Here is a 22,927-nt window from a genome sequence, read left to right as displayed (position 1 = left end):
GTCTAGCATGTGGAACGTAGGCTGGGCAACGAACTGAACATTTAGAAATTAAGGGTCTACTTCTACTACTAAGGATTACGTAGAAAGCAATCCATAAAAAACGGTGGGTCGACCAACGGGTGGAAAATTTATTTATTTTGCTTTGATTTATTTTTTGTTTAATGTTTCTGACTGATACTTAGGGCTATACTATTGCGATTTTCGGAAAATATAGGTAGCCTGTAGGGTTAGGCTACATATCTTTTAACATCTATAAAAAGTGGCTGGCCTAAATTACTAGCTTTACTAGAGTATTCTGCTTTTACTGATCAGGAATTAAGGTCAACATTTATTTAATCATTTATTTTTTTGGTCAAGGTGATTTTACCTATCACATATTCAGTGCTAGGCCAACGTTGTTTCTGAAATGGTACGAAATGCTCGACTATAGCACACAGCACTTGGTTAATAGCGTGTCACAATTCATAAATCTTTCAAGTGACGAAACCTGTGACATTATTCATCGGGAATCACTAACAAATGTAAAACATTTATATTGTAGTGTAGCAGCACATAAGCGTCACATTGTTTTACCAATACCTATACAATTAACCCACTTCAACAGTAGCAGCAATTGTTTAGATGTGATATTTAAGCAAATACATAATCCCGGTACTAAACTGCATCAAAGGTCATACAAATCCCCTTTGAAAAAAACATTGCTTACTACTGTTCATACTGCTATAACAAACGCGATATTTTGCGATATCTGCCTGAATTTTGCGTGATTAGGCACACTGTAAAAGCCTGCGGGAGCTAATCCTTACTTCCGAACGTGTCTCACTTTAAGTTTAAAGGCATAAAGCGTTGGCCTAAACTACTATCAAATTATTCTTGGGAATGCTTGTTGTACGATACCGGTATCCGTTTAGGTTTCCTGATGGTCAATTAAATTATGTTTAGGATACGACCTTTGTGGTAGCAGTATTTGTTCTAGTTGGTAACAAATGGCGTAGCCTACGAGGTACCGTAGGTAAAATTCGTAACGTTTTAATCAAAGACTGTCTAAAAGCAAAAAAAATGCTATTGTCATGTTCAAGAGTAATTCGACGACAATGGCTTGGGAGACGCGCTCGTTGCTCCATCTTTCTCTCGCAGAAAGAGGCTACTTTTTATGTCTGGGAGCAAGTGACCTTCTTTCTATTTTAGATTATAGAGCCGCTTCTCGCTTAAGAGGGAGCAGTGTTTTGGCGAAGTTCCTCTTTTTCCCTCTCTCTTGCTGTATGACTATATGTGACCGTATGCCGGCGATTATATTATACAGTAACTTTGAAAAGCGTGCGACACCCCTAGTAATGTTTTGTGGCACACACGTAGCAGAGCAATGGTCTCTGATCTAGATGATGGATGTTACTGTGAAGAAACAATGGCGTATATATGAACCAAAAACTGAGTTTTTTAACGTTGGTTTCCAGCCGGGGTTGTGAGATGTTTCAAATTCGTTTGAATTCCTAGTTTTTTTTTGGGTGGGCCTAATTCTTGATATGCTTTTGCTGGTGCAATTAGAGTGCTACAAATTGTGTAGGTATAAGAAAAACACAGAAATGCGTAGGGGGTGTTTTTTAACCTTCTAACTACGCAAATATTTCAAACAACACGACACCGTAATATAAATCATAACTTGTAGGTTTTTTATGAAATGGCCAATTTTTTTCAAAAGTTTTATGAAAGAGAAAATCTGAAGGAATCCGCTATAATTGTACGGCAGTTTCTTTGTTTTTAAGTCGTCAGTTAAAAGTAACAAAACAACTCAGAAAAACAGATACCTACAACTATTCACATTTATATATTACATAATCAATAAATACCATTCGTCAGCAATCACAGTGCGCCAGTTTAAAACAAAAAAAAAACATTTTTTTAATTCAAATTGCATCATCCTTTTTAGAAATATTCCTATTGCTTTTATTTTTATTCCCTAAATAATACATAGCACTGCCAGTCAAAAATATAGCAAAGTACAAGTAATTAAGCAATCTCCGTATCCTTGGAGAGATGGTGAACAATTTATCCTGCCTTTGCTTTGTTTCATTTTCTGTTCTTTTACTCTTGATGACTTCTTGTCTAAGTTTGGATACATCATGTTTAGGATCTAAAACAAGGGTTTTTCAAGTTACAGTACTTACAAAAACAAATACTTACATTAAATTGTTTTTCAATTATTTGGATAATTAGGGCCAATTTACAAAAAGTCACCATCTAAAACAGTGTTTGTCAACCTTTTTCGGAATGGTACACCCTTTTTACGTTTACTCAAAACTTATACACCCCAGTCCACACAAAACACTGAATCTGTAGTAATCCTAATCGGAATAAGGACAGGCAGGGATGCAAGTATAGGAAATCCGTAGCATATCTATATACAAATAAAAAATTTCATCATTCATTTAATGCGAGCGTTGCTGTTGAATTTTTTCAGTCAGTTGCGCGAAGCGAGGCAGTAGCCTTGTTTCGAGTGCTCCTCTCATAAGCGTCTCAACATCCTTAATAGAATTTCATTTATGGTTTTAATTTCAACAAGAGCAGAAAATCGCTTTTTCACAAAACTTTCAGAAAGCGATACCCAAAATTCCACCCGATCTGTTAGAAATTAATGCAGTTGTAAGCAAAACGGTCTACGACAATTAGCGCATCCAAGGGCAGGAAAGTCTGACTTTTAGACCTTTAGGTCGTCGCAATGCACTAATTGGACCTTTAGGTAAACTCCCGGCATAGATAAATTAAAATTATTGGCTGAAAGTTCACAAAAGATAAAAAAATGCGTGATAGAATAAATACTTGACCTACCTGAACCCAAACGCTAACCCGAATCCTAACCCAAATAATGTGGGTTAATTTAATATATTTAAACGCTGGGGAAAAAGCCCAAACTCGGATGGGCATAAGTTAATTTCTCGTTCAGGGTATATAGGATTGTTACGTCACACATTGATGTATTGGGACCTAAAGCGTCCATAATTATTAAATTAAACGCACATTATTTAGGTTAGGGTGCTGGTTAGCGATTGGGTTAGGACGAGTCAAGTATTATAAAACCTGATCTTCATATGCAGACTTATTAAGTCAAATTAGTGCATTGTTTAAGACCTCAAAGTCTAAATGTCAGACCTTTTGATCCTTTTTTGATTTTCGCCAGTCATGGGAAACATAATTACAATTACCAGAGGAGCTCTTGTTTGGGAAAACATGTAGCTCTTGTTTGGGAAACATGTAGCCTAAATTGTTATACAGCATATATGTTGGTCGTCCCTTAACTATTTCTCTGTGATTGTGGCTGAAATGGGTTAACTAAACGCTTCCCCATAATTAGAGTCACATATTTTAGCCTATGTGTGAGCAGCATTCAATCGGATGGCATGTTATAAATTATCGCATTTATCAGCGTGACTGTGAATGTGTGTTTATTTCCAATGGAACGACTAGATACCCAACGGACAACGGCTAAGGACGTCAAACATCATTTACGTAACGAAAACCCGTGACATATATCGATAAGGAACCACTCACAACTTAAACCTAAAGTTGTAGCAGACATTGTTCTTAATGCGTTATATTCAAGCAAATATACGCAATAAATTGGTTACTGATAAAACCACCGCATTAAATGCAATATTTTGTGAACGGTAACAGACAACAATAAGTTCTTAAACATAAAAGTCTTAATTTGGAAACATTAAAATTAATTTTTATTAGGGCATTATTCTTAATTTGATTTTATGTCCCCGCAGGTAATAGCGCAAAAAGTTTTCAGCGATTATGTTAAGAGTTTTATGATATATCGCGCGCTCGAGCCCGTGGAGAAGCGAGCACACTTTGACATCGCTGGTCCCTTTTTCAGGTGACGATTCACTTCCTAACTCGGATGCACAGTATGACGTCGCCTCTCCTTTTGTTAGGCTATGATGACGACGTTGCTTTGTCTGCCTCTTTAAGATCCCATGCCAGCGACTGACTGGGCGAACATATGACACCGACAATCGTCCGCCGTTTGGCGGTCAAACTTTGCCATTTAATATAAGAGATTCATATTGTTTACTTGTTTAATAACAAACATTTTCAAATTTCATTTCAATAGTTTTTTACAATACAGTTAATCTAGCATGTTTTCGTTATTTTTGGAATTCCCACATGCATGTCGGTTGCGCACAAAAAAAAAACAATTTCATTTATTTCTTGCCAAAAGCACTCTGTTCATATAAATTGTTAAAATATTTAACCCCTGCTAACTATCAGTTCCCAATTGAAAAAAATACTGCCAATTTTTACTGGGAATTTATTACTTCCCTTTATGCATCTGGCAACCTTAGCCGATTAGTATTTAGCCCAAGCAACTCTGAGAATATTGTCCGGTTTATATAAATATATATAATATTTAAATATAAGCTAATAGATTATTATGATAACACGTCAAAAATTTATCAAAGCAACAAGACATCGACAATTGATTACCACACATTAACATACAGTATACTACAAATGATGAACAACAAACCATTTTTATTCGGAAGTTTGTATTCCCCAGTTGCAAATCTATTGAAGTCAATTGAATGTGAAAATTCTCTGAGGTCATATTCAACTCTGCTTGTACTGTTCCCAAGGACTTCATAGGCCTTGGATATCTTGAACAACAAAATAATATTTTATATTACAAACCAGTGTTGTAAAAAAGACAGTTATTACAGAACTGTAACAAACTGTATAGAATATATCAGTGAATTTGCTTCTTTATATTATCCTTCTTTTCTGCCACATTGAGGTTTAAGCTTATGACCTCTGGCCCCAAGTAATTAACAGCCATGACTTCGCTGTCAGTGAAACTAACAATGCATCAACAAATTTGGTGATATTTGTAGAATGATTTTACTGAGACTCCTAGACACCCGCCACGCTAGGCCTCTGCCTTCTACTGATGCGATCTAGTACATGTGGCCCACAAAGAATATACAAGAAATGTTGTGGCCCACGATGCTGGCAACCTTAGACCACCACCTTGGTCCATTGAAAACAAATGTTTTCAGTCAAATGCCACCAATTAATCTTGTGGATGTTTTTGAAAATAAATGGCTTGTGAGCATAGAATGTGGTTTGCGAGCTGCGGTTTGGTCAACCCTGCTATACTGTAACTATTTTCTATTTATCATCAAAATAAATTGTGTTTTGTGAAAATCTTTGACAACCGAAAAAATCTTGAAGCCATTTTTAGAATCCGCGTTCAAAAATAGTATAAAACCCCCCAGACTTTATTTCCCAGAGTTTTTGTGCGTCTACCGATCAACAACGCCCTGACGAAATAACAATCACCTAAAATGTTGGTCCACTTGACATATTATTTTTTTAAATCCAATACACAAACAAATAGCTGTAGAATTGATTTTACAAGAGCCTTTTAAGCAAAGAATGGGCATTTATTTTTACAATGGGCCGCATGTAAAACAGAAAATAATATGAGTTATGTTTTTAAAAGTTTTAAATTGATCGTTTTGACAAGCTATTAGGAGAAGGGGTTGATTTAGGATTTTTGTTTAACATGAAGTTTTAAGAGGAGTAAATGACATAAAACAAAAAACCTTTGGGAGTCAAGTCAGAATTGTTTGCAATTTTGCAACTAAACAAAAAGCTTTGACACTTTGGGCACTTTGTTGCAACAATAGGGGTTTGCAACAAACGGGGGGATATTTGCTAGTGAGTTGTGGGGACGTGGGGTCTTTTACCCAACAGCTTTAATCCCAGGGGCGAACCTAGGATTTTAGTTTTAAGGATGACACTTCAAAGTCATTAAAAAAAATGTATTCGTCAATTAAACTCATGCTAAAATATGTAGCCAAAGTGCAGTCTAATTGGCAAAAAAAGGAAAAAAATGCGCTTATTTGGAAAACAAGTCGTTAATTTAATAGAAATTACACATTTATCATAGTTTATGTTTATAAACTGTTGCTACCAGGCATAGTAATACAAATCAAAAAACAGCTCCTTTGGTAATTCTTGACTAACGTTTCGGCAACCTATGCAAGCCGCCTTCGTCAGGGTGAATGACACTGAATGCTTGTACAATAAACGGAAAACACATGAAGAAAAAGGCAGAAAAAAATGCGAGCAACAAAACGATAAGAAAGCAATTAGCAATAACGTTTAGTCCTTCAGCAGGTGCTTATAGAATGCCGAGAGCATCACATCTGTTTTGATGTTCATGGTATTACCCTTCTTATGGATGTTCTAAGATTCCAAAAATAATCTTTTTCTGTCGTCTGACTCTCGTGCTATTATTGAAGCGTCACCAAAATCAATTTGGTGGCTTTGGGAAACAGCATGGTATGAAAGTACAGACTTCTTTGCGTTGTTGTTTGCCACGTGCCTTTGATGTGCTATAAGAACCTGCTGAAAGACTAAACGTTATCGCTAGGACCATTTTTATTTTAACCTAAAAAAAAAAAATTTTAACTTTATTATTATTAAATTTTAACTTTATTTTAACCTAACGAAATTGCTTGTTTGTAGAGGCCACAGTTCTTCCTTGAATTGATACCAGTTACCCAAACATAATATTACGTCGATTTCAGACCCAAGCGTAATATTATGTCGAAAAGTCAAGGGGTTTTATGGATTATAAAAAGTGCGTCGTGTTTTTTGGCGATAGATTTAGGTAGCTTGTGTTATTTTGTCCTTGTTGAAAGGGCACTTTGCTTCGATTTTCTCCACATGGTAAATTCTAATAAACAGCAAATTAAACAGGGATGAAGTAGTGTAACCCCCTTCACGCGGCTATAAAGAAATCACTACAGAAAAGTGTTTCAACTTATTTATTGTAATACAGCATCATGTAATTTTTAACATTTTCAGGCTTGAAATTTCTGTCTTTTCTCAATAGCTTTTTTAGCATAGAAAATGAGCGTTCAACTGTAGCTGATGTTGGCTGAGCTTTTTGCAGTAACGCATAAGTGGCTGGTGGAATGCTCGAGTTTGAACAGCACATTATTGTTTCCACATCTGAATTGGCTAACCGTTGCTCGATGTAATCTCGAATTGAACAGGGATCCTCGTGAAACTGCATGTTTTTTATTACCTTGAATGCTTCTTCCATGCTGCAGTCACTAGCTTCCCAGAGTTCGACGTTGTTTGTTAGCGACTGATAGTTTGAAAGAAGGACAAGGTCTGATGCCAGCTGATTTTCGTTTATAGCCTCCATTGCCCTGGTGACCAAAATTCCACCGCTTGCCCAGTTGTTTACAATGGCACGAACAGGAAGGTGCTCACTGTAGTAAAAAGCAGCTCTAAGCCAGGTTGCCCATCTCGTAACCACAGGTAACGGAGGCGGCGGTAAGCCGGCATCACGAAAATCTTTGGATAGGTCTTTGTTTTTAACTGTTGCCGCCTTTACTGTTGCTACGACTGCGTCTATGTTTTTGAAGTACGCACGCACTCGCATTGCGCAGTAAGTGTGCTAAGCAAGTGACGTGAAGTAGATAGGGATAAAATTCTTTGAGTGTCCTGCCGGCAAGAATCATGTATCTCGCAGCATCCGTCAAAAGCAAAGCAAAATGTTCACGCTTAGTACCGAGTTGTCGTAAGACATCGTCCACAGTGTGAATAATGCTTCTGCTGTTAATGCGACCATCACGAGCAAGACAATCAATCAGGAAGGTTTGAGTAAGAGTTTTTAGACTTCCTACAAGCACGTTGATGTACTTTTGCCCAGCCACATCCGCCTCATCTACGACCATGAAAAATTTTTTATGATATACTAAATCACGGATTTCATTTTCTTTTTGCCTTGCTAGCGTGGCAACGCTAGCTCGAGCAGCAGTCTCAGAAGGCAAATTCTTTCCTGCAGTGGTAAACAAGGATTTTAAAGCTGGATGATTAAGCTTATGTAGAGGAATGTCATCGGATAAAAATGCAGAAACTACCATGTCAGTAAATTTTTTCGTTGGGGCTTGTTCAATAAAAGTTTGCCTTGATTGCGATGCTTGTTTTTGCTCCAATCCAGCTTGATGGCGTTTTCTATTCCTGTGGCTTTCAACAAAATGATTTTTATCGAACTTCACTAAGACCTCGCAAAAATTGCACCTTAAATCACCTCCGGGAGTTGCATTGAATTCATCAGGAAAATCTCTACAGATCTGTCTAACTTTTGCTGAAGACGATTTAGCTTGCTTAGGCATTTTTGTATTACACAATGTTAGTAGGCTATTTCTAAAATCCAAACTGTTAATCTTCGAAAATACCACGTTTATAAAGAGGAATTGTTTTATAAGAATTATTTAAATACGTAACAATGAATAAACAATGGACAATTTGCGATAAAAGTTACTGCTGATCCTAGTGGGCATTGTGACATATTCCTGCTTTTATGGGTTAATATGGTTTAATTATGTCGCAGTTCCCGATTTACAATGCTTCCACGACGATTTTTAGAAAAAATTACTCCCAAGAAACACAAAAACTTTGTCAAATGCCATAATTTGACAAATTTTAACTTTATTACAAAATTTTAACTTTATTACAAAATTTTAACTTTATTGCAAATTTAACTTTATTTTAACCTATAAACTTCTTAGAAACAGTCCCCTAGGTGCTGAAAACAACTGTATTCTTTGTTTCGTGGACAGACGAGTTCCTTAAAAATTTTTAACTTTATTGACTTTTGCGGGCCCTAGTTATCGCTAATTGTTTTCTTATCGTTTCGTTGCTCGAGTTTTTTTCTGCCTTTTTCTTTGTGTGTTTTCCATTTATTGTACAAGCGTTCAGTGTCATTCACCCTGATGAAGGCGGCTTTGCATAGGTTGCCGAAACGTTGGTCAAGAATTAAAATTACCAGAGGAGCTGTTTTTTTATTTGTATAGTTGTTTACTCGCGCCACAACAAGCTATAGCAGGGTGGTCCAAGGTTGGCAGCATCGCGGGCCACAATATTTCTTGCATGTTCTTTGCGGGCCGCATAAAGTAGGGTACATGCATACCAGGAGCGGATCAATGATTTTTGTTTGGTCGGGGCATGATTTGTTTAAAGATGACGCCACGAAACGTCATAATAAAGTAATGTCAAACGGCATATAATCTCAAGAAACTTAATTTAGAAAAATGCATTTTATAAGCGTAGAATATTATTAGAGCAATTTGCTAAAATTGCATCATGGAAAAAGTCAGGACTTTAGCGTTTAGTCACAGTGAAAACCTATAAAAGCAATGACAAATAAAAAAGCTGCATTGCTAAAAAAATATTATTCATAAACTTTTATTTTTTTTATTTTTTTATTTTGTGGCAACCCCGACTGTAAAGGAATGTTAAAAGTAGGTATAGTGAATGTACACGGGTGTTTTCAGAAAATTAAAAAGAAGGGGGTTCCGAATTATCAACTTTGAGAATTCCCCTATTTTCCATCTGCAGGTAATGAATAATAACATCATAAAAAGTGATTGTAATGAGGTCATAAAACAATAATCAGAAACAGCCAATTAATAACCAGCAAAGGCAATCCTTTGAGACGCAAAGCGTACACGTGCGTCGCCAACACTCCTATCAGGCGCTAAGTATGCAATTGTTCAATTAAGGCAAAAAACTAAAACAAGACTTTGAAATAAGTGTGATTGATTTTGGTAGAATTTTTCCAGCGTGTGTGAGGGAATATTTTTATGGTGATGGGGTTGCTGGGATTTAGTTTTTTATGTGTGTGTTGGGTAAAAAAAAATAACTGAATATTATCGGGCTGGTGCTGGGAGATATTTTTCAGGGAGATACCATTTTTTTATTTGTTTTTAGAGGCGACAAAATATTTTTTTAAGACGGATTATTTTTACTTGAATTTTGGGAGATATTCTTTTGTTTTTCTCTTAGGGACCTCTATTTAGGGGACAACTATCATAAAATAAGTGTGGTGTCATCGTTTAAGCGCTTTAAGCTCTATACCCAGTGGTGGGATTCAGCCAGTTCGCACCGGTTCTATAGAACCGTCTTGCGAAATTTTATCACATCAGCGAACCGGTTAGCTTTACTGGTTACTATCAATGCATTTCTGCATCTTATTCCATGCATGGGTTTTTGAGATCCAAGTAGCTCACGTGTTTTTTTTTTCAAAATGTACAATGGTCAAGATTGCAGGTAACAGTCATACATTGTGCTAATTTTTATATTTGTAGTAATTTTCTTCTGGTATTGTTTGTCTGAAAATTTAATTGTTGCGTCATGAGTACAAGTCATGAGACGACTGCTGCTTTTTAATGTGGCTGTTAGCAGCGATGGGATTCAGCCGGTTTGCAGTTCGCAAGAATTCGCTGGAGCTTGGGGTTGCATCCTGTTTTTGCAACTACTTTAATTATTTTCTGGAAAATATGACTTTTTGTAACAGAACCGGCTGAAATATATGACTTTTGTGATAGAACCGTTTAAAAAAAAATTTAATCCCACCACTGTCCATACCCCTATTGAACATTTGTAATATCTCGTAAACAGGAATTATTCTGCCAAATTTATAGTAGTTTAGTGGGTTTGTACTCCAATAAGCGCGTGAAATAATATTATTCTGTTACGTATATATGCTTAGTTTTTACCTAAAGACTGTTACCTAAATTTAGGCTTGCCATACGTCCCGGTTTTAAGGCTTTGTCCCGTTGTCCCGGCCGGTTAACCAATTTGTCCCGGATTTTTCAATTTGAGATTTACAAAAAAAAATTTAAAAATGTAAAAATTCTTGAGTTAGCCATTTACCAATTCTTTCTCAAAACTATAAAAGTAATACTTTTTACTTGTCATTTTTGGTTGGTAAGGCTGTCAAGCAAATTTTTTTAACATAAATAATTATTTTTTCAGCGGTTGTTAATAAATATTTTCCTGGGGGTGAGGTTGCTTGGGCTAGGTCCTTTTTTGTGTGTGGTGAGTAAAAGATTTAAATGGATATTATCCGGCGGGTGCTGGGAGATAACTTTGTGAAGGAGCTAAGCGCGCCGTCGCAAACCGGTCACCGTTAAGCAATTTTTTTTAGGATTTTTTTCACGTAAGACGCAATTGGCTGCCGGTATTATTGCTTGCATATTACGCAAGTCTAAACAATTGCTGTTACAACTTAAAGTTTAACGTTTGTTAGTAATTCTAGATCGATAAATGTTGCAGGTTTTCAGCATTACAAATCAAATTGAAGTCATAACACACTGATTGCCTTAATAGAAAAAAGTTTTAATGTTTCCAACTTAAGACTTATATGTTTAAAAACTTCTTGATGTCTGTTGCCGCCTAAAATTTAGGTAGAGTTCGCAAAATTTCGCATTTAATGCGGCGGTTTTAATACTACAGGGTTGGGCTTAAGCACTCGCCCGCTCGCCAATGTGAGTGCAAATCGCTCCGGGCGAGTGCTGATTGACGGCTTCAGCGGGAAATTTAATTAGTTGGTGTAGAACAACTTGTTTTAAGCACCACTACTAAGCGAAATATTACTTAGCACCAGTTATTTCCTTAACACTAAGGTGCAAATACATGCAACACTACATAAATAATAAGGTTGATCGAAGTCACGTTCGAAGCTCGTAATAAAGTCCCGTTTAAAAAAACGTCTCTTTGTCCCGTTTAAAAAAGTCGTTTACCGGCAAACAACCAAAGACGTCATTGCTGCAGTGGTAAACAGTTATGAGGTTTATTGCTTAACTTGAACGTTGTTAAGGTTTAACCCGGTCATTGACGCCTTTGGAAAAGTTTATTGGACGTACCCAGCGATAAAAAATTTACTTTTCTGTATTTATTGAGAAAATTATAAGCAGTTGCTGGCTTGCTGCAGTTTTGGGTAACAATAAGTTCGAAGCAAATATATTATACTAATATTTGTAAGCATTGTTTTTAAAATGTTTTGAGGAACTGAAACAGACCACTGAACACTACGATATTTGAAATATCGCCTTTAATTGTGTAACTACAGCTGATAATTAGTAATTAGTCTACGTAAGTATGTTGTTGCGATCTTTCAAAGTTCATAGCGGTCAGCCAAGCCAAAGTTTAAAAAATAACTGTCTTTAAATATTTTATATCGTAATTAAGTTTAGATACGAATCGAAACCATTGCGGACGCCCTTGAAAAATAGAAACGACCCACTATAGGGCGTCGCGCCGCACAGAACCTCTAGTGCAGGGGTCGGCAACCTTTTTCTAGTCGCGGGCCAAAACGAAACTTTAAAATGTCTCTGCGGGCCGCACAAATTGATAACTAAGAATGGTGTTATTAAAATGTTAGAAAAAATGCGAATCAGGCAGGCCTCGTATATTTTTTGCACTTAAAAACGTGTTTAATTACATTTTCAGAGGCATTAAAGTTATAGCGCAAAGAGAGTGCGAAGTGTAATAAAACTACTTTGAGGGAACGCGATAACATTTAAAGTTAATCTAGCTCAGTGTTTGCTGTTTTAAGTCAAGGCGCATCTGGCGAGCGAAGCGATCGCGATTTTTTTTGGTGTACCGATATTTCTTTTAAATTTTTTGTGAGTTTTTATTACATTGCCGAAAAAAGAAAAATGTTAAAAAATATATATCCAATATTTTGCGCGACGCACTTGTCAGCCTTCCACGGTGCAACGGTAAAGAATCGCTGATCTATAGTTCAAAAGGCAGCATCAAACGTAAACAAACCGGACGTATAATGGAACATTCGCGTGAAGCGCAAAAATTGTTCGCAATTACGTAGTTAAAATAGTCAAAAAGCATTTAAAATAGAGTCGTGTCTAATTTGTCAAAGAGGCGGCGGGCCGGGTGAATTACATTTGTGGGCCGTAGGTTGCCCACCCCTGCTCTAGTGCATGTGGTTGTTAACTTTGCGAAAATTAAAGTTAACTTTTTGTCATTTTTTGCTTTTGAACCAGTAACTATAGTGTTAGGCGAAATTTGGCGTTTTGTTTGTGGTGCGAAGCAACCTGCGATAAAACATCCTGCAAGCACATAAAAACAGAATACGAATAAAATAGAGCGCAAGGAATTGTCAGTGTTATTTTTTCACTAAAGTTAAAAAATATTTCGGCTAAAAATCATTGTTTTAAGCGTAAACTGCTTTATGGGTCATTCATTTGTTCATACATGCATAAAACTAAACGACCAGACCTTTATAAAAACTAATGTTTGCGCCGAGTTCGGAAAGTACTCCCTCGGCCGCGCTCATAGCCGCGCATTTTATGTAAAATCAACGCAAAATGCGGACATTACACACTATTTAGCACTCAAGCCAGGAAATTACGCTATCCGTAACATTACTTAATAACATGGTAAATTACCTTTTTAAATCATCGGCAATAACACGCGGCTCAAATGACGCAAAGTACAATATAATATGTAACAGTTCTAAGAGGCCAGCTTGATGGAATCTTACATTTTGTTTAACTTATGCTTGAGAATGATTTGGTCCAGGAATACAAATTTGTCATGTACACAGCGCCTCTGCCAACATGTACGGCCTAATATTGTTGCTGCTTTCACAAGGGCCGCATCCTACTTAACTTAAAGAAAGTATTTACCGGACTCATTTTATGCATAATACAGAACATTACTTTCGGTTACAATTTAAATTACTTAGACAAACCACCCTTAAAAATAGGGTCCTGAAAAATACCTCCTGACAAAATATAAAACAATCGCAACCCTGTTAATTTAATTATTTGCATTAAATTGCTTTGTATTAGGTCTACATTAAGTTTATTTTCAGTTTTCAATATGCGTCCCGGATTTACGTTTCTAAAAAATGGCAAGCCTACCTAAATTGTATCCATTAGCAAACTGCCCCCTTTGCATCAGTAAGGTAAAAAAGATAAACAAAAAGCTGGGAATTTTCGGCCAATATCTGTTTTTGCTAGCAGAAACTAGTCAAGGAAAGTTTTGGGGATTGGAATTTGTCTATTAAAGGAGCTTTTTAGGTGGTAGAGTGGTAAGACTGAAAAAAACATTTTTGTATCTAGTCTTTAACAAAACAAAGTACAATATATAATATTACAAGAATTACCCAGATAAATTACCCCTGACCAAACATACAACCCCATTTAGGTTTTAAAAACAGTTGCTAATATGTATATACAAGTTATTTACAGGATTACAAGTTTAAAAAAAAGCATCTTTCTAAAAATGATGCAACAATTAGCTTTAAATTAAAAAAAAAACATTTTCTGTGCATAAGAAACTTCCTTTTTAAATAAGAAAAGGTAAATATCTTAACAACAATTTTGTTGTAATACTGATAGCGTAAATTTTAGGCTAATATATTATGCTAAATAACACTCACTTCAACAAATTTGTTTGAATCTTGTCCGACATGCTTATCAGGATGATACAGCTTTGAAAGTTTTATATAAGCCGCCCTGATTTCATCTGGCTTAGCTTTCGGAGAAATTCCTAATGTTGTATAGTGATTGTCAGTTAAAACTGAGGTACAATGGAGCTTCTTTGATATAATGTGGTTAATGTAGACTGATCGCTGAAATATTGTTTCACCAATTGTTCGCATATGTTGGAAACTACAAAGGTGCATCTCAACATTTTTCTATAGCTGTATACAACATTAATAAAGAGATAAAAACAATTGTTTTTTTTGTATTTCTTATACCATCAAACTATGTAGGCCAGGGGCGTGCAACCTGCGGCCCGTGGAACCAAAATATGTGGCCCGCGGAGTGCTTTGGTTTTTGGCCCGTACCGCAAAACATTTAGGTAACTGTTAAAATGTTGAAACTTCCTGACTATTCCTAACTGTAAGTCACCATATATAGCATGTAATTTTTAGTTTATTAAAATAGCCACAGTATGAGGTAGGAAGCGATTTACCTAAAATTACCGCCAAAGTGGCCCGTGGTTTAATCCGAATACACATATTTGGCCCGGCAGTATAAAAGGTTGCACACCCCTGATGTAGGCTACAAAACTAGAACATAAAATCAGTTTGTTTATGTAGACTGTGGAACCTGTGTACAGTGCCAGATACTTGGCTTTATTAGGACATTATTGGTATGAAATAGGACATTATTGGGTACTGGTCAAGAAAACTGCGTTTTTTTTTGTTTTTTTACAGTTCCGGTACTGACAGCTACAGTAACATTGTAGTAGAAATTGGAAACAAGAAATAAATACGGGTGAATAAATATAATAGTAATACATAAGCGCCCCAAACCCAAACAGAAATTATGTGCTTTGAACAATTATATTAGTTGACTGCATATAAACCCTATAACAATGTTTGGCGTAACAATGCCATAAACTCCCAGATAATTTTTTCCTATTAGAGTTTAAGCTTTATCCTCAGCGCAGCGTTTAAATAACTATTAAATTAATCCATATTATGGTTTCATTACTGTACTAGTGTACTGCCTGCCATTTACTACATTTAGCGCTTTTGGGCTAAACAGAACTATACTAAAAAGGGCGCTCTTTCACTATTGTACGTAAAAATTAATAAAAAAATTTTTTCTTTAAATGCCGCATACCACAACGCATATTGTTTGGTTAGGGTGCGGGTTAGCGTTTGGTTGAGGGTGGGTCAAGTTATTATTAATAATAAACATAATATTACTTGACCCACCCTCACCCAAACGCTAACCCGCACCCTAACCCAAACAATATGCGCTGTGGTATGCGGTATTATTTTGTTTTGTTTTTTTGCATAACTTTTCACGTACATAAGTGAAAGAGCGCCCTAAAAAGACACATGAAATTCAAGCGCAAACAATTTATGCAAAGGGAAACACTAATTTACGGAATGATGAATGGAATGGTCGGAACGCTCACAGTATTATTATTAAATATAATAACACTTGACCCACCTTCACCCAAACGCTAACCCCACCCTAACCCAAATATTGTGCGTTGGTTTAATAATTGTTTTAACGGGGTAACACTTAAATTAGTGAGCGTTGCGACCATTCCGACCATTCCGACCATTCCGACCATTCCGACCATTCCGACCATTCCGACCATTCATCATTCCGTAAATTAGTAAATTACCCATTTTTAACCAGAAAATTTTCAGCCGAAATTAGAACAAAAAGCGGTGCTGGTCTAGAATCCTAAAATTTTTTTACAGTAAGGAAATGAGTTGTCGAATTCGAAATTGCCAGGAATAAATAAATATGGGAGACTAAATGCAACAATTTTACTTGACACAAACACCAGGGTTGGTAAATGATATCGCCAGGGGCGTATCAAGAAAATCAAAAAGGGAGTCCCGAATTTTGAACTTAGGGAATTCCCCTATTTTACGTCTATCGTTAACAAATAATGACATCATAAACTAGTGACGAGTATGACGTCATAAAATAGTGATTTTGTAATGACGTCATAAAAATATTCAGACACAGTCAATTAACGTCCAGCAAAGTGAACTTTTACGACGTAAAGCGAACACGTGCGTCGTGCAAAGAGAGGCGATAAACTAAACCAGTGTTGTCCAACTGCAGGCCTGCGGGCCAAAGTTGGCCGTTCCGCTTTTTTTTCCCGCGAAATGGTCGTCAGCTTTGCTGCAATCTAGCAATATCACTTCAATTTTTGTTTCTTTGTTATTGCAATGGACAAAAAAACTTCCTAAATGATCGTTTGTGATTTCATAACTACCGTAGCTCAAAGGTGTAAATTTCAAAGTTAGTATATAAGCCAGGGTTTCCCAAACATTTTTGGACCACGGACCACTATTTGTAAATCTTTTTTTTCGCGGACCTCCATACAAAGCAAAAACTAAATAAAACCAAATTTTATATATTTACAAAACTGACAACATCAATAATGTGACGGATGGGATTGCTTCCCTATGCTTAAATCATCAATTCATAAATTCAATGCGCAACAAGAAAGATTTACGATACTGGATAGCAAAAGCTTTCGAAATCAATAAGTTGTGAATAACTACGGCAATTTAATTATCTTTGAAAGAGTACACATACTGTAGAACAGTTGTCGGCAACCTTTTTCTAGTCGTGGGCTAAAACCAAACTCAGAAAGGTCTCTGCGGGCCGCACAAAATGTTAACTAAGAATTATGTTATTAAAATGTTAGAACAACTGTAAATTAGGCGGACTTCGGATATGTTTTTGCACTTAAAAAAAGCGTTTAGTTATTTTTAAGGAGGCAGTAAGTGTTGGCGCAAAGCGGGACAAAAAGCGTTTGTTTGGTTTAAAATTCGAGTCCACACGTCGTTATACATATTCAAAAGTGTAATAAAGCCACTTTGAGAAAACGCGATAAGGTTCAGTGTTTATTAAGCTATTTAAGTTCGAGCATACCTGGCGAGCGAAGCGAGCGTGATTTTTTTGGGGGGTATACCGGCATTTCTTTCAAATTTTCTTTTTTTCCGTTTGTACGCGACGCGCTTTGGCACTTGGCAGTCAGTCTTCCACAGCGCAATAAGCTCTAATCTAGTTCAAATGACAGCATCATAACGTTAACAAACCTGATGTATAAAGATCGTTAACGCAAAGCGCGAAATTTTTTCGCACTTACATAGTTAAAATAGTTAAAAAGTATGAGAAATGGACTCGTGTCTAGTTTGTTAAAGAGGCTGCGGGTCGGATAAATTACATTCGCAGACCGGATCCGGCCCGCGGGCCGTAGGTTGTCGACCCCTGCTGTACAACGTATATGCGTAACTTTTTAATTTATTGTTATATCGCCACGGACCACCTGTGCAGTCGTCGCGTGCCAGCGGTTCTTAACCTGGTTGGGGAGCCCCCCTAGGGAGGCGCCAAGCAATTGTTAGGGGGGGGGAGGGGGCGAGCTCCAAGTTAATATTTAAATTTTTTGCAATGATTTTAATAGTTTCGTTTGGGTTTTACACCACTCCTACAGCGCTGTGAGCTACAAACTCTGTTTTTGCGATGTTTAACATTGAACCTGCATAAAATTTTCGAGCTTCGCGCGAATCTTGTTTTTCTACTTTTCTTGACTATGTTTCAGCCCAAAGTCTCTTTGAGTGCCATTGCATGTTTTCATATCATCGAATGTATAACGGCCCTATTTAGGCTAATTACATTTTTCTAACTTATAGACAAACGATAAAAGTCATATCCCGTTCAAACTATTTTTAATCCATATTTTATATATGACAACAGGCTTGCAGCAGGGGGACACAAACTTTCTTGCACGAATCTATATTGTTTTTGCAATATGGCCGTTGTATTGTGTGTCGTCACATCCTCCTGAATTAACAGTTTAGCGTCAATTCAACCAATTAAACTCAATTTTTTTACCGACAACAAACTTTACTATTTTCAAGTTGTCTTAGTGATATTTAATTGAAATTGCCGAATGGCTTTTCTTCTTCTTCTTTCGTGTGTCAAACACGGAGCTCTGTTGACGAGAGCCATTCCAGAGTGTCATTTTCGAGGTCTCTGAGGCCTCGTTCCCCATGGGGTGGATGGTAGGTGGTACATTCCTCCACGATGTGGTCCGCAGTTTGGGGTTGGGCGCCACATATGCAAGCCGGATTGTCGGTCAAGCCCCACTTCAGCATCGACACTCCGAAACAGCCGACTCCAGTGCGGAGGCGGTTAAGATTAACCCACTGTCGCCGTGGAAGGTCCAGGCCTGTTACTTCATAAGGGCTGTCTATGTGGCGATGCAATCTTGTTTGTGGTGCTGCTGACCACCTCTCCGTCCACCGGTTCTTTACCCAGGTGTCCTTGGACATGTTATCTCTGACGACCTGTAGCATCGCCTTTGCCTGGGCAGCGAAAGGAGCGATTTTAGGCGCTGATGGCAAGTCTTATCTATGAGAACTCTGTGCAGTAGATGTTGTTCGTTGTATAGCGCTTTTGTACAGAGGGCTAGGGTCGCTGCCTCTCGGCGGATGTCAGGCGGTGCTATGCCGGCCAGCACGGGCAGCTGCTCGGTTGGCGTGGCACGTAGGCAGCCAGATATGACGCGCAACGCACTATTAAGGGTAGTGTCCACCTTCTTAGCGTGGCTACTTCGGCACCACACAGGGGCACAGTACTCAGCAGCGGATAGAACCAGTGCCTGGACAGATATACGCAGCACCTTAGTTGAGGCTCCCCATGGAGTACCGGCCAGGCGGCGTATAAGCGCAATGCGAGCAGTTGCCTTCGCCCTGACGCTGTCGACGTGATGCTTGAACGTCAGCGTTCTGTCAAGCTTGACCCCGAGGTATGTGGGGGTAGCATTATGCTGCAACAACGTGTTGTTGACTCGGGTATTTGTAGTACGCTTGGCTTCCCTGTTATTTAAGTGGAACATTGTGGCCATAGTTTTCCCCATGCTTAATTTTAGTCTCCAGTTCTTGAAGTAGGACGACAGGGTCCCCATGTCTGCGGTGAGACCTTCTTCGGCTTCGCCCCATGTTGGCTTGCTGAGTAGAATTGCAAGGTCATCTGCATAGCCATATTTCTTCGACTGGGTGGCGGGTAAGTCGTGAATATATATGTTAAATAACATAGGAGCAAGGACGGAACCTTGTGGTACGCCATTCCTCAGCTTGCGAGTCCTACTGCATTGACCGTTACTTGTGTGGAGCTGAAAGCTACGGTTACTCAGCATGTTTAAGATGAAGTTGGCCATATGCATATATGGGATCATCTCCAGGAGCTTTAGGTGAAGACCACGTAACCAAACGGTGTCACACGCAGCCGCGAGGTCGATGAACACGGCTCCGACTTTTTCACCAGCCTCAAACCCATTCTCTATATCACAGTAGGGTAAACTGGTCTGTGGTAGATCTGCCACTGCGGAAACCCGCTTGCTCCTCGGGCAATTGTGGATCGATAATAGGATTTAGGCGCGTGTGGAGAAGTCGCTCCAACATCTTGTAAGGCACACACAATAGCGATATAGGGCGATAACTCTTCGGGTCGCCTTTTGGTTTGTTTGGCTTCGGTAAAGCTATTACCTTCGCCCGACGCCAGATCTTGGGTAACCTGCCAGTTCGAAGACAGGTCGAGAAGAAAGAGGTTAGCCATGAGGACATTTTCCTTCCTTGATGTTTTACAAACTCAGGATGGATTCCATCGATGCCTGTTGATTTGCCCACTTTAAGTTGTTTGGTGGCTTCCGCAAGTTCTTCATCGGTGAAGTCGATTGAAAGGTTGGAGTTACAGGTGGGGGACGCACGGATTTCTTTGGTCTTGGCATTAATTCTTCTGCTGAAGGACCGGTCTACATTAGGGCAACGGTTGTTGCTGAGAAGTTGGGTGGCAATCGCATTGGCCGTGATGGGGCATTTACTTGGTTTTGCCGTGGCTTTTTGTAGGTGGGCGAAAGGCCTATGAAAATTATCAAAGTGGGGCTGAAAAAAGGTGAAAAACCACTGCCATGGGCTATGTATAATTTGCTATGTATAATTTAAAAAAATTTAACGCAACTAATTAACTTAACGGGGTTGCGGTTGTTTTATATTTTGTCAGGGGGTATTTTTCAGAGGCCTATTTTTAAGAGTGGTTTGTCCAAGTAATTTAAATTGTAACCGAAAGTAATGTTCTGTTTTATGAATAAAATGAGTCGGGTAAATACTTTTTACAATTGCGGCCCTCGTAAAAGCAGCAACAACATTAGGCCGTACATGTTGACAAAAGCGCTGTGTCCATAAAAAAATCGTATTTCCGGGACCAAATCATTCTCAAGCATAGGTTAAACAAATGTAAGATTCCATCAAGCTGGTCTCTTAAAAAAATTACATATTATTATACTCTGCGACATTTGCTTGAGTCGCATTATTGCCGACGATTTAAAAAGGTAATTTACCATGTTACTAAAAAGTAATGTAACAGAAAGCGTAATATCCTGGCTTGAGTGCTAAATAGTACGTGCAAAGTGGTAAACATTTTTAATTTTTTATAATAAAATATTTTAATTTCTCTAATCGTTAACTGTTGTACAGCATGACGGTCGTCCCTTGACAATTTTTTTGATTATTGTGCCTGAAAATGGTTTACTAAATGCTTCCACACAAATGGAGTCACATTATTTAGCCTGTGTGGAAGCAGCATTTAATCGGATGGCGTGTTATAAATTATCGCATTTATCTGCGTGACTGTGAAACATCTAATTTTCGTCTTCGCAAACTTAATTTTTGCAGTTTCTTGAAACAAAATTCCAAATAATGTGTGCTTATTTGAAATGAAACAACTAAATACCGAACGGCTAAGCACGTCAAACATATTATACGTAACGAAAACGAGAGACATATATGTCAATAGGGAACCACTCACTTACGTAAAACCTTAAGTTGTAGCAATCATTGTTCGCATTGGGTGATATTCAGCAAAGGGTACGGCTTAACTAATCCTGGTACCATACGTAGGCCTAATCGTGGTAGGCTACCATACTGCGTTCAACGTAGTAAAAATCACTTATTTCTCTTAAGGCAATCAGTATGTTATGACTTCAATTTGATTTATAATGCTAAATTGTAACAGCAATTGTTAAGACTTACGTAATATTCGAGCAAATGATACCGGCACCAAACTGCGTCATACGTAAAAAAAACCTTGAAAATAAAAATTGCTTAACGTTGACGGGTTTGCGATGGCGCTCGCTTACCTTTCTTAAAAAGATGTCTCCAAGCACCCGCCGGATAATATCCATTTAAATTTTTTTACTCACCACCCCGCAACCTCACCGGGACTGTCCCGGCTAAACCGGGACTGTCCCGGCTAAACCGGGACGTATGGCAAGCCTAATGTACGGGACTACGCTAAATTGCATACATGTCACTCGCCAACGAAGATTGTTTTTTCTGGGTGTTATTATGCCACGATTAGCGCAACATCTGAGCCGAGCAGTGGGCCGAATCAGCTAAAATACAAGCTGCGATTGAGAGAAAATAAGTTGTGTCAATTACACACTAAACACGTGGTCTTAGGATGTGTTTATAGCAGGGGTGTCCTCAAACATGACGACGTGCCAACCTTTGTTTTATAACTTCTTCCCGTGCCAAAGTTTAGCAACTATTTTGTTTCTAATATTAAAAGCGCTTTAATACAAAAAAAAACAGTATAGTGTTATAATATTAGAAGTAATTGTTTGTTGTCGTAATTGCTGGGTTTGTTTTGTATTGTAAATAAACAATGACAATTGGCTGTATAACAAATTTAGCTTATTTGACAATTGGCTGAATTTCTTGGGGGCTTGCGTGCCATCTTTTATTAGGTCGCGTGCCACATTTGACACGCGTGCCTCATGTTGGACACCCCTGGTTTATACAGACAAACTTTGTGGTAACTATCATTACATAAAAAAGGCCACTTCGAAAGTCATAGTTAACCACCTCCTAAGAGAATCTGCTTCAGGTAAAAAATGCCGTTGTTACACCAACATCAGATATTAGCGCTAACAGCGACTCGACGTACGTTTTTACCAATAAAAAAATTAAAAGGGTTTACGTTGCGTTGTCAATTGTCGAATACACCCTTTGCTAATCAGCCAACCTGAACGAATAACGAAAGACGAAAGAGAAAATATATCCTAACAAGAAACGAAAATCGGCGATTGCGTTTAATTTTGGTTTAGCATTAGCTTAAGACGCGTGATCTAATTAGATTAAAAACATTGCTGCTTAGGACGGTGAGTAAATCCCTGACAAAAACGAACAATAAACGATAATATCACTAACGAAAAGGGGGGTCCGGACGTTGATATCTTTTAACCAGATTGGAAACTTATTCCGTGAGGAGTAACTTGAGATATTTAACCTTGTAGGCCTATTGACAGCTATCCAACGAACTCAATTAAAAAAAATAGTAATACAAAAGTATTATTTACGTAAAATGATTAATACTTTTCGCTAAGGGTGTGTGTATTGCTATTTTAACTATGAAAGGCCAAAAGGCAATACAAAAATCTGCGGCCAAGCGCATTCTAAAAAGGCCAAATTTTTAGTTTTGGGCCGTAATAAGGCTTATCAAGCAACCCTGTTGCGCATGTACGGGTGAATTTTCCGAAT

At 37.9% G+C, this 22,927-nt stretch overlaps 1 protein-coding gene across 1 annotated transcript; it reads right to left on the bottom strand.

Moving 5' to 3' along the window:
• Positions 1-1,557: 1,557 nt before the first annotated feature.
• On the bottom strand, positions 1,558-14,535 carry LOC146160388 (uncharacterized). Its single transcript, XM_083384435.1, has 3 exons — positions 14,276-14,535; positions 4,532-4,658; positions 1,558-2,131 (listed from the first exon to the last, which is right to left on the bottom strand). The coding sequence occupies exons 1-3, from the start codon at positions 14,519-14,521 to the stop codon at positions 1,905-1,907; spliced, it is 600 nt and encodes a 199-aa protein (XP_083240561.1). The 5' UTR covers positions 14,522-14,535; the 3' UTR covers positions 1,558-1,904.
• Positions 14,536-22,927: the final 8,392 nt, after the last annotated feature.

This window comes from Ascidiella aspersa, chromosome 3, assembly GCF_963924565.1.
Source record: "Ascidiella aspersa chromosome 3, kaAscAspe10.2, whole genome shotgun sequence".
Classification (NCBI taxonomy): domain Eukaryota; kingdom Metazoa; phylum Chordata; class Ascidiacea; order Phlebobranchia; family Ascidiidae; genus Ascidiella; species Ascidiella aspersa.
This window is presented reverse-complemented; position numbering and strand designations above follow the sequence as displayed.

Bases quoted from the DNA above. Each gene is read 5' to 3' on its own strand.
- LOC146160388 (XM_083384435.1), bottom strand. From the start codon at position 14,521: ATGCACCTTTGTAGTTTCCAACATATGCGAACAATTGGTGAAACAATA. The intron at 4,659-14,275 runs GTGAGTGTTATT...TTGTTGTTCAAG, and splicing joins ATTCAAACAAATTTGTTGAA to ATATCCAAGGCCTATGAAGT. The intron at 2,132-4,531 runs GTTTGTTGTTCA...CCCTTGTTTTAG, and splicing joins CAAACTTCCGAATAAAAATG to ATCCTAAACATGATGTATCC.